The 15948-nt window shown below is 45.0% G+C and overlaps 1 protein-coding gene across 2 annotated transcripts in view; it reads left to right on the forward strand.

The window, feature by feature from the left end:
- Nucleotides 1-14847: 14847 nt before the first annotated feature.
- Nucleotides 14848-15948, forward strand: part of LOC142589028 (uncharacterized) — a 28785-nt gene continuing 27684 nt past the window's right edge. For both annotated transcript variants that reach the window (XM_075700822.1, XM_075700823.1), the window contains exons 1-2: nt 14848-14953; nt 15086-15195. In XM_075700822.1, coding sequence (XP_075556937.1) covers nt 14869-14953; nt 15086-15195 — 195 coding nt within the window. In that variant the 5' untranslated portion in view covers nt 14848-14868. The remainder of the gene's footprint in view (nt 14954-15085; nt 15196-15948) is intronic.

The raw sequence follows: 15948 nt of genomic DNA on the forward strand, positions 1-15948 counted from the left end.
TGAAGACGGTGGCTTGCTCGATAGTCCGGGACTACGTTAGTGCTGTCTTTGCGGTCCGGGCTTGGATTACGGCTTGTCGGGGGCGTCCGGTACATGAACGAAAAGCACCTCCACCAGATGTCACGTGGGGGTGACGTTAAGAACACAGTAGCAATACTGTGAAAGACAAAACTAACGTTTATTGGGCGAACCTGTGCCCACAAAAACAGGCTACACCTATAGTACAACGATAGAGGCGAACACGGTCGGCGATCGTCGAAAATCTGATCAGCGGGTCAAGTGCATCGGCTTTTATACAGCAGTCATCGAATGTTCCAGACTAATTGTTGGGACCCGCATGCCTTCCACAAAGTTCTACAACATTCGAGTCGCGCGATGAAATCAGATAACACAAGGTTCGGCGGCAACAGACAGCGGATAGAAGCGTCGATAACTTTCCAGAAACTTCGGATACATGCAGATGCGTCCCGCGCTCAGGGATAACATTTGTTAGGCGGCGAAACGTGGTCGCCCGTTAAATATAAGTACACGTGTCAATATGAAACGTTAATGTAATGTACGCTTGGCGGGCCACAATAATCCTTCTGTAAGGGTCAGTGTCAAAAAGCTGTGTGCTAGGTAAGTAAAACTAGAAAGACTAAGCCATTGGCTCTCGGGGGTCTTTCAATGCGTTTGGCACGGCTAGGCAATGTGTCAGGGCAAAACGGCAGAGCGGACGTGAACCGGCGTTATGAGCCCAATACGGCGTCTCTCATACCCCACCGTCAAGCTTCAGTGCCAATGAGCAACGAAATATAATTTATAGTAAAACTAGAAAATGTTTCCGGCCATGTCCTTTTGACGTTTTTCATGAACGAGCAGAACTTAGCGGAATACAAATAGCTCGCGTATGCACGCGCTAACTACAAAACTTGGAAAGGCGAATACTGCAGTGCCATGCTGTGATTTTCTTCGCAATCGTGACGAGCTGCGCTGGCCATCACCCCGAACACCTGCAACTCGGCTATATCTTTTCCCTGTGACCCACAGCGAAGTGCCCACCATATTATTGATTTTGTACAATCAAAGCAAGACTACCATCCAGAAAGCATATTAGTGTTTCGATCTTGTTTGATCCAACTAAACGTTAACCACAAAAAGAGTAATGCACTTCTAATCTGTCACCACATTCCTCCTAGCTTGAATTTTTGTTGTCTGTTTTTCACCTTCACTAGACGCCTTCGTCTTCATTAGGCGCGATGACCTCATATCCGGTGACAACAGTCGCTGGGCGTGCGCGAACCAATTTATTAGTTTTCCCTTGCGACTCAGGAATCACAGCAGGATTGATATATTTATGTATACCTCACAAAAGGATGAGGTTAACGGCTTCTGCTTCATACATGCAGTATACTCATGTTCAAAGAAAAACACAAAACTACACCAGTGTATCCAATGACCATTATCAACTGCGGTACATAGTGAATTGTATATGTGCGTTCTCCCTAAGAGATTTTCTTCCAAGTAAGCTTACGATAGGTCGTAACATCACATAAAGAACGCTCGAGGTCTCGAACCTCAGGAAATGCGTCCGTGGAGAAGAATGACGAAGCACCGGTCAAATACTCTGTGCCTCTCTGAGGCGCAGCTTAATGTTACTACAGCGCAATACAGCCGTGCTCAAGCCGACAAATAGCAAGCTTTCCAGCTGGCTAACGTAAAAAGTACTTGCAATTACAATCCAGAAGCGCCCTAGCCTTATCATCATTATTGCAGTTTGACCAAACTACGCTAAAGAGCAATGTTCGGTTAGGGTGTGTTGTTATAACCTATTCCTTCAAAGGTAAACGACCACTATTACCGTGAGAGTACGAGAGCTAAGGATAGAAAAGACAAACAGCGCTCTCCTTCTGAAGCTTTACCAGGAAGCCTTGACGTCGGGTTTTTGACAGATTGTGCTCACACATAAATTGCAGTATATCACTAAAGCTGTCCTGCGTGGAAACTCTAGAACAAATGGTAACTTTGTAACCTTTGGCTATTTCTGGCTTTTTTGAAAACAGCTTCAAATTCAAGAACACACTTCGAAATTCGGCGGGTCACACTGAGCCTAATGCCGGCGATCTCAGGAAAATATATGGAGAAACATTTTTGTCTTCATTGTCAAAGTTTTCCTTCGAATATATGCAAACGAAGTTCAGGAATATCAAGCATTACCAACCTAAAAATATATCATATTCGCTTTGGTGTGCTCTTGACGGCATAACATTTCCTCGTCTGCGAAATTAGTGGTAAATATATTAATGTGTAATATTCCTTATAACCAATGTGAGCACGTAACCGTAGGACAATTTAAAAGTTTTGGGTTCTTTACTCCACATATTACCCCACAACACATTCATTATCAATCTTGGATACACTTCACCACATTGCATCTAATACACTCTAACGTTTTCTCGGGAATTCCACGTCACAATAACATTGGCAATAACGGTGGCAAAACAACTCCACTGCTTTCTTCTGCCAGAGCGTGAATCCACTATGTCATAGTGCAACAGCAGTTGAGAAAAGGCAGAACCTTCTTAAGCATCACCCGGGTTCCGGTTCATGCGAGCTTTGCGGGCTAGTGCGCTGGCTCCTGAGCCCATCTTCGGATCCCGCTCTGTGCATTATTGCTCTTGCGCGCCGGTGCTTATACCTCCTGGAGACCCCACCCAATGTTCAGCAACTTTCGCGGACCTAGTTTGCAACTTAGGTACTGCTTCAACCAGCTGCGCCCATTAGCAAGCCATGGCGCCACGGTTACATTGCCCTTACAATATTTTCAATCGATGATATTGTTTAAACTGCGAATTGAACTTGTATCATTTATATAAATATATCTATACTCGTGGACAACTTTCTGTGGCATTGAAGGGAAAGTTAAAGAGGCCAATGCGCGCAGGTGAGGGAGCTTCTGAAAAAAGTCTGGCGTGTTAATCCACGTTAGTTTAGACTGGGAAGGAGAAAACGTAAACAGCTTATTAGCAACAATGACATAAGGAAGAATACGCATCTGTGTGTAAAAATTTACTTATATTTCTGCTTTTCACTTCCGCGTCTCGGCAATGGAAGCTGCGTCGATTGAGCGTCTGTCCCTATCAACTGAAAGCACTGTCAACGTTCCCGGCCTACATGGCGCCGTCACAAATGTGCAGCAGCCACGCGCCCGTAGATTTCCCTTCGTTGCCACAAAAAGGCTGTACGCGAGCGTTGGTACTGGTGGCACAGCGTCCCCATTGTAATTTTTGCGGCGTTACTGCTGAGCTCGCGACCATCGTGCCAACGTTCAAGTTCCAACATATCAGTGTACGAATCCACAAACATTTTCGTTGTAAGCCTTTATGCGGCTGCCTTCGCTAGCACTAAGTCCGGCATCAGGATGGACTCAAATTTCTTCTGAGAAGCCATCTTTGCATAAGATATTATTTTTAATATGGGCTCAGGGCCTGTATTTAGAAAAGCATCCTTTGCTGTAACTGTTCATCAGAACAAAGGCTAGCCACTCCTGATGCTGGATATATTATTATCAAAGGCCGCTAGCCAATGTTTGACAAAACTTGCGAAAATAAAGCTTTGTTAATAGTGCCTCCAATTGTTATGTTGCCAAACAAAATTTTTACTTAGAACTATAGAAGTGTCAAGTCTCAACGCGTTCTCGGTCAACTTAAGCAGGATCCGCACTATTCCTCAACGAGCTCCGCTATTCTATGGATCACTATTTCTAAAGAATATGCTGAGTATTAGGGAGACTAACAATGGGCACCGCATACGTTCGCCAGCGCACTCGTAGTTATTTATGATTTGGTACATCAACTGTGACACTCACGTATACTAAAGCAATATATGACAGATTGAAGCTAGGCTAAAATTACTGTGCTGAATTATAATGAATGAGTAAACTGTGATTATTTAAAACTGATACCATTATTGCTAGGAATATTGCAGCCAGTTGCGCATACAATACAATTCATAATAACAAGTCACCATGCGTCACCATGCTTTTCAACAATTTGTGCACATTCAAAAAGGGTTTTCAAGTAGGGCCTTATGTGCAGCTTTTGTGTGGTCCTTCCGGTAATGGTAGTAAAAATTGTTGTTGGAAAGTAGTTCACCGAATGCTGTCGATGCTGTCATTGAGACGCTGCGGCTCAGGTCGCTGCGTATGCGATCAGAGGCCGTGGCAGGTGCTTCAGGGGGTTCCAAATGCGTGGAAGTGGCGCTCGAAGTACGCTTCGGCGTCCGGGTAACACACGCTGCACCGTAAAAGAGAGCGCCCCTCATCACAGAGGGCAATATAGTGCCGTAACTAACCACCTCTCAATAATACAGACTTAAGGTATTCTTGAAACGTAAGCGGGGTTGGTTCTTCGCAAGTTTTTTTCTTATCCATCATTAGTAAGCATTTCAGCAGCGCAATTTGAGGCTTATGCTTCTCAGACTTTGTGTTCAAAGTGTTAGTTGAACGAGAATGAAGGACGCTTAACGATGTTTATCCTGAGATTTCTGCGTTGTGGTCGACCATAGTCCTAAATAAATGTGCAGAATAAGTTTGCCGACAAGCCGGAGCCAGCACGAAGCCCGAGGCGCCATACTCATTCGTTTGCTTCTCGGCTGCAGACAGACGCCACCGATTTCACCTGCGGGACCGTTACGCTTGCACGTAAAATAAATAGTTGCCAATTTCAAGATTGTTATTTGCATTTCAATGTGAAGACATTACGCTGTTCGAGTAAGCACATGGCATAATTAGGTGCTGTACAGTTGTCACGAATTTCAGCGCTCCTGAAATGAACAGAGACGCAATTCCCACATGTTAAAGAACATTTATCTCGAAGAAAAAATAACAAAAAACAGCAAGCTACCCTGAGACACTATAAACACTATACGCACACGAGACACTCCAAAAACTAGCTATACACATAAAAATGCAAGCCCTCAACTACATGTTGTTCCTCCGCTCGACTAACCAATGCGACGTCACGAGCAAATGAACGTTGTGACCGTCGCCAGTCGTGTCGGGCTCCCGCCCAGCGTGGCAAAGGAAGTTGGCCTACGTGGTTGCGACGCAGCGTGGGCGTTGACCTCAGATGAGACTGATCAGGTTGTGGTCTTCCGCCGAGACCCGCGTGGCACAGGACGCGATCTGGGCCAGTAGGCCGTTCTGCCGCTGACGTCGCCAGGTGATTGCCGTCGTGGCACTGGACAGCAACCGGTTACGGCCGGCTGGCGTTTGACCGGGGCCGTGGAACACGGCCACGGAGACGCAGTAGAGGTGCAGGCAAAGGAGTGGTCGCTGGCGAACTCTCCGGTCCGTGGTCCCCGAAGCTGCTGCATCCTGTCTCCAGAGCACAGCTTGAGATGTCACTGTCTTGCTTCTCGACGACGTCAGCAATGCGAACTCATCTCCGCCTGCGTCTCTTTTTTCTTAATTTCTTCTTTTTTATCACGCTTCCCGTGCTTCACGCCTGCGGGTCCCTTCTCCGCTCCCTCGACCGGCGTCTTCGTCTAGTTCACATTATTTTACAGGTCTTGCCGGCGACTCATGACATAGGGCCCCATTTCAAGTTTTTTGCTCAAAAAACTGCTCATCGCATGCTTGTCACTAGTCAGGTTCGAAATGAACTTTCACAATGCCACTTCATACGTCCACTGTTCATACAACACCTCATGGTATCAAAGGATCAATCTCCTCACTACACCTAAACACAACTCTCTGTACGGCACAAATACAATTTACATTCTTTGTTGTCTTGTGAATTTACGTCTGAACCTAAGTAACTAGGCTGAAAAAGTATGCACCCACGTTTTCTATCCCTTTATTATATTCGACAGGAAAACAGTACTCCTGCAAAAGGAAGCTTAACCTCATTACTATTCCGTTTGTTGACTTACCCTTACTCAAGGCACACACCACGATACCTCACGTATCACTTCACGTCATTCTGTATTCCGGGCCAAAAGAACTGTTCTGCAATCCTTGATAGGGTGTTTTTTACGCCCTGGTGACCAGCTATGACACTATCATGTCCTAATCACATCACTAACTCCCTAAATGTCTTATGCATAATGAGCTGCTGTGCCTCTCTGCCCGAACTGAATACGTATCCGCTGTATAAAAACCATTGTGCATAACTCAAATGAAGTGCGGCTTCTTTTCTTTTCACTAGTTCTCCTATCTTCTTGTGGCACGATCTGACCGAATCCGTCTTGTCTTGCCCCTCCCTGAAATGAGCGGGCGTGATGCTTAGCCACTCAAGTGCAGGTACCTTGACGGCTGCCATGAGTTCCTTGCTCTGGGTTTGGGCTATGGCCCTTACAGCCCACGATAAAACTGAACGGCATACCCCAGTTACCGCTTCTCGTGAATTATTGATGTACAGCTGTTGCTCGCTCACTTCTTCACGTGGTTGCTCACCACAGTCATTCATCTCTCTTACTGCGATAGCAGTACTTCTCTTCCAGCTCCAATCTGGATCGTCCACTCTCCGTACTCCAGATACATTTTCTAGAATTAGATCGTATAATGGCTCTTCAATGTTTTTTCAATGTGTTTAGTCACCTGGTATAATACGGCACGGAGATTTGAATACAGGCTTCAGGTAGGTACCTCACTGTGTTGTCAGCCAAGGTAACTTGCGCTAGCGGTCCTGTCAGATCTTCATCACGTACCAGGCTCCCCTTTACTAAAGCTGTATTTGTGCCGCTATCTCTTAGCACCGTTACCCGTTGACCATGAACCTTTCCTTCTACGACAGGCAGAACTTGTTCCTCTGGGTCTCCTTTCTCCCGCTTTTCCCTCAGTACCTGTTGGCTCCCTTGAGCCTGGTTCACCTCTGTACAGCTTGGTTGCGAGTTCATTTCTCCGCACTTGCCTATTATGCATGCTCTTGGGATGTGCCAGACCGACACTCATTCGCACGGTGTCCCTTTCTATTGCATAATCGACACACTATTTCTTGGTGGGGGCTGTTGTTCCCTTCGTGACAGTTACCGGCGTGGTGCGCGGTACGATTACACAGGAAACGCCTTAACTGTGGTGGCCACACGGTTCCCTGAAGCTGGTATTTTGCCTGGTCTATTTTTTCTCTGGCTAATGTTATTGAAAGTATTTTTACACTTAGCCAGCAACAAAGCTTGCTATTTGTCAGTTTAAGCACGGCCGCCTTCCAGTGCAGTAAGTAATTGTAAGCATCGGCTCAGCCATGCACAGAGCGTTAGACCGGCGCTTCATCACTTTTCTGCACGGACGTATCTCGTGAGATACGAGACGTTGAGCGTTCTTCTTATGATCTTACGACGTATCTTGACTTGACTTGGAAGGAAATTACATGGCCTATTACCTAGATGCCGCAGTTACCTGTGGTCAATATTACACGGACGTAATTTTCTATTTTACTTTCAAGATTATTATTTTAGTGTACAAATCAAGAGCCATTAACTTGCTCTGCTCTTTTTTCTGAGCATACAAAAAATTACAACTCCGCATTGATTGCTGAGTCGAAGTGAAATCTAATAAACTGGTTCGCGCATGCCGAGCAACGATTGCCACCGGATAAGATGCCATCAGGCTTCATAAAGGTGGTGTGGCATAGATGGATGGACCAGTTACAATAAACACATCTTAAGCGCGTCTAGTGAAAGTGAAACCTACACAATATAATGAAGAGAGATATAATATGGTGACAGATAAGGAGTGCATTACTCTTTTTGTGGTTAACGTTGAGTTGCCGGAAACAGAATCGGGAGACTAATGTGCTTTCTGAGTGGCAGATAGTATTGCTGCGATTATACAAACTCTAGTAAAGAGTTAGCACTGCGATTTGCATTACAAGGAAAAAATATTGCCGAGTTCAAGGAGATCAGGATGGTGGCCAGCCTAGGTCGTCGCAACTGGGAAGAAAATTGCAGCGTGGCACTCTGCATTGTTCACCTATCCACATTTGGTAGCTAGAGCCTGCGTATGCCTTCCAACTATATATATATATATATATATATATATATATATATATATATATATATATATATATATATATATATATATATATGCGTGTGTTGCTAAATTCTGCCATGACCCTAAACATTGTGTAGCTTTATATTAAATTAGATTTCCTTGTTTACTCACACCGATGCTTCATGATACGCTATGAGACACGCCGTATAGGGCTGATAATGCCGGCTCTCGTCCACTTTGCCGTTTCGCCCTGACGCATTTTCTAGCCATGCCAATGGCAATAAAAGACCACCGAGAGCCAATGTTATTATTGGCTCTCGGCGGTCCTTCTTTGCCTTTGGCGCTTTGTTTTGCTTTCCTAGCACACATCTCCTTGACACCGACCCTTACAGATGGATTCTTGTGGGAAGCGAAAGAAGTATTGCATACACATTTCACATCATACGGCGTTGATAAGCTGCGCATGTCGGAGATCTCACAGTCGCCGACTTTCTTTAGCAGTAGCGTATGGGAGCAGTGAGCTGAGAATTTGTAGCTGCTATTACATATGTAAATGTCAATGCGCCATCGGTAGAACACATCACTTAGGTATATCTTATTCCTTGACCCAAGAGACATATTTGGAAAGAATGGGCTCTGTATTTACCAGGAGGGAGACTGGTCCGTGTGCTTTTTTTATCATGCCACCCTCCTGGTAAATTATGCGGCCTACACACTCGCTAAACTTATACCCTCTAGGTTGGATGTGATGTCGGAACGTCCTTTTTTGCATCCTATGTTTCCTAGGAAATGTCTAAAATAGACGCCTTCATTAGCAGTACAACCTTACTTAACCGTTTTATAATTTCAGGATCCCAAAGACATATTTTCTGCATAACGCACAACTTGCAGAAAATGAGGGCACTCGGGAAAACAAACATTTCAAACAAGTAAAAACCTAAAGGTGTCTATCTCCCAGCAATTTGCCCCAACTGATTGTTCGAGTACGTCATAATGTCGCAGCAAGCTGTAGCTGCCAACCTGCTGTATACTTCGTGCACGTGGCGTCCACGGTGGTGCACAGGCCAGTCATAGCTTTTTCTGTTATATCCTCTCATGCCTTTAGCGTATTACCAGTCGATTCGTTTAAGTTGTTTATTTGGTTATTTAGGCCTTCTTCTCCAAGGGTTAATAATGGCCTATTATGTAAAAAAAAGCATCTGCTATAGAAGATGAATCTTTATACTGCTGCTATCCAGTTTTTTATTGCAAAGTGCTCAAGTAGACTATAAGGAAAGCCCTGCCACTAGGCCCCTAGGAGATTAGGTTCCTACCAATTATTAACACGGGGCGCATGCCACATGCATGTTCGCATGTGGTATGTATGAACGGAAATGCATGTTCGCAGCGCTGATTGAAATGTTAGATCCGTGTGAGATAACTTACTACCCTGACAGTGCTTTCGAGATTACATTACTTTACTCATTGCTAGCGAGGCTACACACTTGGCCACAGCGAAATGTGTCCGCCGAACACATTCGCCGAGGAGGGTGCTCAGCCGTCAGCGCCACTGAGCGTTCCGTGTTGCAGCTTGTAATTGACAATAGCGTTGAAGTGCACTCGGTCACAATGCAAGAGAGTGTGCGCGTACAAGGTAGCACTTAGCCCCTGTTATTGTGTATTGAATCAATATATATACGTACCATATTCCTGAGAGGCTCGCTGGTTCGTAGGAGTAGGCTCATGGCCTGTAGCTGATATGGAGTGGCATGGAGAAACATGCAAGCAGACAGACTGCATATCTCCTCGACGACGTGAGCGACAAATTAACGTGCCTGATTGCTGATAACGACGCGTGGACGATCATGGCGCAGAATTGCATATCGAAGCATGAACGGCAAAACGCGCTAAAGCTGTTGCAGCATCTGTTGCAGCAGTTTATGCAGACCGCGTCAGATGGTAGACACGTGCGATTTTACACCGGTTGGAATTATGTGTTTGTGGAAATGGGCCTTGACAATCGAACGCAACATTCTAAAAGAGCGAGTGAGGAGGCAGCACAGGATGCAGAAGTCCTGGCGTTGTTGTCATAAGGCGCTTATAACATTGCTCACCGCCTGCTACCCTGTCGCACCTTTGGCTTTGGCTGTTACCGGTGGAACGTTCTGGAGAAACGCATGCGGCCATAGGTTGGGTCATCGAGCATGACGCGAAAAGCATGGGAGCGCAAGGACTATGCAAGGACAAGAAGCAGGCGGGCGCATTGTTCAGAGTAATTTTGCTTTTAAATATGGTCGTGAATCGCAAAACAGCATTGCCTTCAACTGTCACTAGCGGAAGGGATAAATTGCCGAAGCTGTGGTCTTGCCCCCAAGCAGTGGTGGAGCTTCGGCATCAGAGCCTTAGTGATAACCCACGTTATTTCACAAAATAATTTCACTTTGAAGCATTTAGGCATAATGTTACAAAGATATTGACCCCGTAACTTCCTTCTTCATGAAATAAATTGGTCAAGATGAGCTTTAAGGGTGTTTATTTTTTATTCTAAGAAAGCTTGTGGATGATTTAAAAAGCAGCCCTCCGGGTTACAAGGGGTGCCTCCTATTCTGCCCTGCGCTCCTGGATTTCTACTTTATGCTGCTTCTGTAGTCTTTCTAATTATTCGATACGCAGCTGCTGGTCTTCGTCCAGCGTTTGCTGTTGCCCCTGCCATTCCCGCCATGTTTGTTCCAACTGGTCCCTCTCCAGAATGAGACGCTGTTGTGAGACGGCTATTTTTCTCTCCTCTATGCAGCGCTCAGTGACTCACGTTGTCCTCTCGTGCTCTCCCTTTTCTCAATGAAGGCCAGGTTTCTCCCGTCGGCAGCTCTTTTTGCACCAGCAAATAAAGATCAAATGAGAGGGCTAGAGCTAAATTGATGTTCGTAACTAGGCTGTGACGAACTAAACCATAGAACTTTTGACATACATGTGTCGCAACTACACAGTGTATACTTGCCTTGCCTTACACGCAATGCCCCTCTTATACTACCCTGTTCAAAGTCGGGCTGTGTGCTTGGATGCTGAAGAAAGTTGCTTCGGGTGGGCCCATGAATATCGAACACACCTTCGTCACCTGGGTATACGTCTTCATACATTTGCAGCAACTGGACTGACGCTGTAGTCTATTTTTCGTCTGCATTCCCTGGACGAAAATAAAAGACACAAACGAATTCTCTAAAATTATATTCTCACTGGCATTACTTCTAGCTGCTAAGAGGCAGTCAAAACAAGAAATATGAAAGTCATATCAGCACATCTGCTTCTTCATGCTGCATATCGCAGACCCGTCCATTCACCTTACGGCATAGTTTTGTCGGCATGCTGGGGTGCTTTCAACATACTTCAACTAAATAGTATGTGTCCTTCCACAAATGTGTTCACAAAAACATGTCTCCCCTTGGCGCAGTGCCCAATTTGAAAGGTGAAGTGACATATCCTTATATTTACAGCAAATAACTTTGATGTTTAAGCGAGCGTATAGAGTAGAACATTGCATGCACATCATAGTTACTTTGTTGCAGGGTGATGGTCTTTTTCCTACGTTTGCACAAGTTCCGATGCGGCACAGCCTGGATTATTCATATTCCATTGTTTGAAATAAATGCAGGAAAATATGACTTGTTATTGTTGTCATGTTGTCATTGCACGTAAAAACGCAAGTAAACCAACGTTTCACCTGCGCGTTGCTCTTGATTGTCCATTCGCATTAGTTGTGGTGCAGTGGTGTGCGTATAATCTATATTACCTTGGTCAAGATAAATGTCGACAGGCTTCTCTTTATTGCTAGTACACTCTTCACTGCTAACAGTAGTTCATGTTGCCGCTGTGTCTTCTTCCCTGATGCTGTAGTGTAGTGCAGCCCCTATCGAGCATAGTTCTGGCTTCTTGCTGCAGTGGCCTAAGTATACATGCTTGAGATAAAACGGCACTTGAGTTAGGTGCAGTAGGACGCGTGAGCAGTATTTGAAATGTGCGTGTCTTTCACTGTACAGATTGGGACTAATTTTGCAGGAATCATTAATGCGGAACATTTTATGACAGACCCTAAAAAAGCGTTATGTATTCTGTAATGTTAACTGTATTAAATATAGAATCATAACACGCTCTTATAATGTTCGAACTTCGAAAATATTTACCACAAACACTGCTCCGAATATATGTGTAGCTCTTGCTGGTGCTGCAAATAGCAACATATCATGGCTGCATTCTGGCAAGAAGCTGTAAGCACAGGGCCAGTACCTTTCTCTTGGAACGAAAAAGTACGTTAAATGTACGCATAGGAGGCCTTGAATGCGGGATTGATGATGTAAGTGCGTGGTGCTTTCTTGCAGACCCCAGAACCTTGCATGTGAGGTCGGCCTCCTCAGCAACGGTGGCAGCTGTCGGGTATACCACGTGCGCTGGAGCGGCAACATTTCTCGTGACAGAGGCTGCACTACGCTTCCGCCGCCGAGATGGAAGAAGGCTGCGGACGCCCATAAGCCACTTTTCGTGCAGCAGCGAGCCTAATTTGGAGCCCAAAATAGAAGAAAAATTGAGAATGCTCCGGGAGTACATGATCTTTTTCTGAATATTGTTATTTAATTCGGCACCTGCGAAGCAAGCGCTATAGATAAATACAACCAGTAGACACTGAAGCACCGCAAGAAAGAAAAACAAAAGTAGGCGCTCACGATAACAGGGGTGAACAGTACTGAATTCCTCGTTTTGCCCGGTCGTCTCATCAGTACTGGACTATCAGCAGATTCAGCCTGTGGAGGAGTGCGCACGGCCTAGAGTCCTGTCCTGTCCCCGTTTTGACGTCTGTAGGCACGCTTGCCAATGCTGCCTGATCGTTTAACGGGTCCACTGCGCGAACCTCGCAGAACAAAGCGATGTCTTCGTCCTGAGTAAATCGCGTTCGCTAAGGTGCTGCCATGTTTGCCAGTGCGATTTAGAAAATGGTAGTCGGAACAAATGTGTCGTCGTCGGCTAAGACACGTCTCAGGTGCCTTTGTCAAGTTGGGCTTCACCACTAGATTTGGCCGTCTCATCTCGCCTGCTTATTGCCCAGCCGAAGCGATTCCGCATTAGGCCGACTAGCCATGAAATCGACAATACGATCGGAAATCAGTGGAATCTAATGAATCGATATTCATTAGGCACGTTATTTGAGACCAAATGAAAACCGTAGTCACTTTTACTAGCATAGCAACTACACGCGTTACCACGAATCTAGCCCAGTTTGGTGCTAGGTTATACCCGTTGCTTGGATGTATACCGCCATATTTGTTGACGCAAAACTTTTGGCAGTGCTGTTGGAGCTCCCACTAAATCGGTCAAATAGCGTGCTCGACGCAAACTACAAACGAAGTTTTCTTCTCGCGCATGCGCATTGGTTTCGATGCTATTTCTTTGGAGCCCGAAAACACTTGGAGCCCATCTTCTAAAACACTCTATTAGCGTCTAGACAGCTGTAATTATCTGTCAACCCCGCAAAAGATTGCAGAAATTGAAGCGCTTGCATTTTTAATAACGACCAAGAGGGAAGCTAGATGGAATAGTAAAGAAGATTGGGGGAGGGGAGACAGAGAAGGCGGAGAACCAACGCAGTTCCCATAGATGGCGTGAGGGCGCGAGAGGGAGAAGGTGACGTAAGAACTCTAGGAAACACGACTGCGGTTGCGGCCACACGGGATTATTTAAAATCAAACCAGGGTACGGCATGTTTCTGCTGTTTCTGAAGAATAAACACCATGCAACTTTGCCAAGCTTTGCTAAACGCACAACTCGCAACGTGCAGAAGAAGCAAACCAGATTAAAGCACACCGTAAGGTCTAGGCGACACTATGGGAGAGGTCACACGTTAAATCAATACTTCCTTGCCGCCGTGGTAGCGTTGTTGCTATGGCATTGCGCGAGGTAGTGGGTCTGATTCCGGCCATAGCATGCGCATTTCCAAGTTGCAAAAATAAAAACATAAAACGCTAGTGCACATGAATTTAGGGACGCGTTTAACAATAGTAGGGTGTCTAAATTATTCGGGAGTCCGGCACTAAGGCGTGCCTCATAATCGGAATTTGGTTATGGCTAGTACAGCCCCGTAATTAAGTGAAAGTTTAATGCATCTGCCTTGATCCGATGTGCCAAGTGAGGCGATGATATTGCTCAACTCTCTCAAAGATTATGAACAATGGCGCACAACAACGCCTCAAGCGAACATGTCTACCTGTGCGTTCTGTGTACAACGCAGACAAAAAGTAGTGGTGCATGCAAGTCACCGTTTAATATCAAATCACCACTAACGTGTTAGACTAAACATTGAATTAAACAGTTGCTGTCAATCACTGTTCATTTCCGTGAATAATTATCGTGCTAATTATCATGAATAATAAATTGTTGTAAGCTTCGCTTACACCAATTTCCACAATGTATGAGAACCGCATATTTTCACATTCGTGATAAATATTTCCAACACTATTATTTAAACCTAGGGAAAAAAATGATTGGGGACATATGTGCCGAATTCCGCTCACTTAGCTAAATTTCCATTGGTACTCCTGCAAAATTTATGTTTTGGCATACTACTCTGTCTCTAGGTTTAACGAGCATAGAATAGGCCTCGACCTAAAGCGTACGAATGCTGAGTCGCAAAAGTGCAGTGTCTAACAGTCAAAGCCAGATGTCAAAACAAGAGCCAAGGAAAGAATGAACGTGGCGTAGATATGTCCCAGTTTGCTCTTTCAGGCAGCATTACCCGAAGCAACGGGATCTGCCGTGTTGAACCAGCCGTTTTCGTATTACCTGTCCATCATTTTTTTCTTTTTTCCGAGAGAACGAGGAGCACATTCGGCTCAATCATCTCTCAATCTGCTTGAAGCATCTAGGGTTGAAGGATGTTTGGGACTTCCTTGGTCATTCTTTTCTTTCTGTCTATAGTCAACGGAGATCTAAAGAACTGCGAACCGGATCCGAGAGACGGTAAGTCTTGTTGCACCTATCGCGCCTGTGCCCACATAAGCGTGAAAATTTGCTCCTTTCGAAATGGAAGCGCAAGGAAAAGGTTTCGAATGATCATTGCAATATGTTTTGAACGTGTCTATCACTTTGCAGCAATCATTTACGCCAACCAGTTGGCTCGTGCCATCAAGCATTTCATGAAAAACTGCATGGGCATAATGGATTGCTTCAAGGGTCGTCCAAGCATCAACCTCTTCATTGAGGTAAAATTCTGGCGCGTAAGCGCTAGAATATATTAAACTTGGAGAAATATTTCATATATCACGTTGTAGTAAAAGTAACAAAACAAACAGAGCCGAAGATGTGACAGCGGATTCTCATTTTATTCCACCAAATTGTGCCTAGAAAAACCAACATCACTTGAAGTTAAACTCAAAAAGCAAAGCAGTTAAAACTCAAAAAGCAAAACAGTTAAAACTCAAAAAGCAAAAAAAAAACACAAATCGTCTGTTGTCGAAGTTGGACTCCAAAGGACAAGGGGTTCCGCTATTCACGCATCGTACTTTCCGGCATAATTATTGATGCTTGTGGATAGTAACCTGCCGGTTACAATTGTGTTCATATAATTTGCGAGAACATTCGACAAACTTCCGAGGCGCATCTTTATCAGAGCAACAATTTAATAAAAGCGATAATTGTCTGAAAACGAACACCGGCAAAAATCTACAATACCTGGCAATGTCAGTTTTAGGAAGCATCGCCCAATCCGCAACAAAAAACAAATTTAAAAAATACTGCAGGTAGCACATGGGTGGTCTAATTGGTAATGCACCGGCTGTTGTGCAGAGGTAGCAGGCTTGGAAACGAGCCTTCCGACCAACTTGGGTCACTGAGCAAGTGGTAATGTGTGCAATGTGTGTCGCTTCAACGAACCTCTTTCACGCCGAATGGGATCACAGTAGAGGCGAAACTGGCCAGGTACCGCCGTTAGAAGCTCTTTGACTCCGGTTTGGAGT

This window comes from Dermacentor variabilis, chromosome 7 (assembly GCF_050947875.1).
Source record: "Dermacentor variabilis isolate Ectoservices chromosome 7, ASM5094787v1, whole genome shotgun sequence".
NCBI lineage: Eukaryota > Metazoa > Arthropoda > Arachnida > Ixodida > Ixodidae > Dermacentor > Dermacentor variabilis.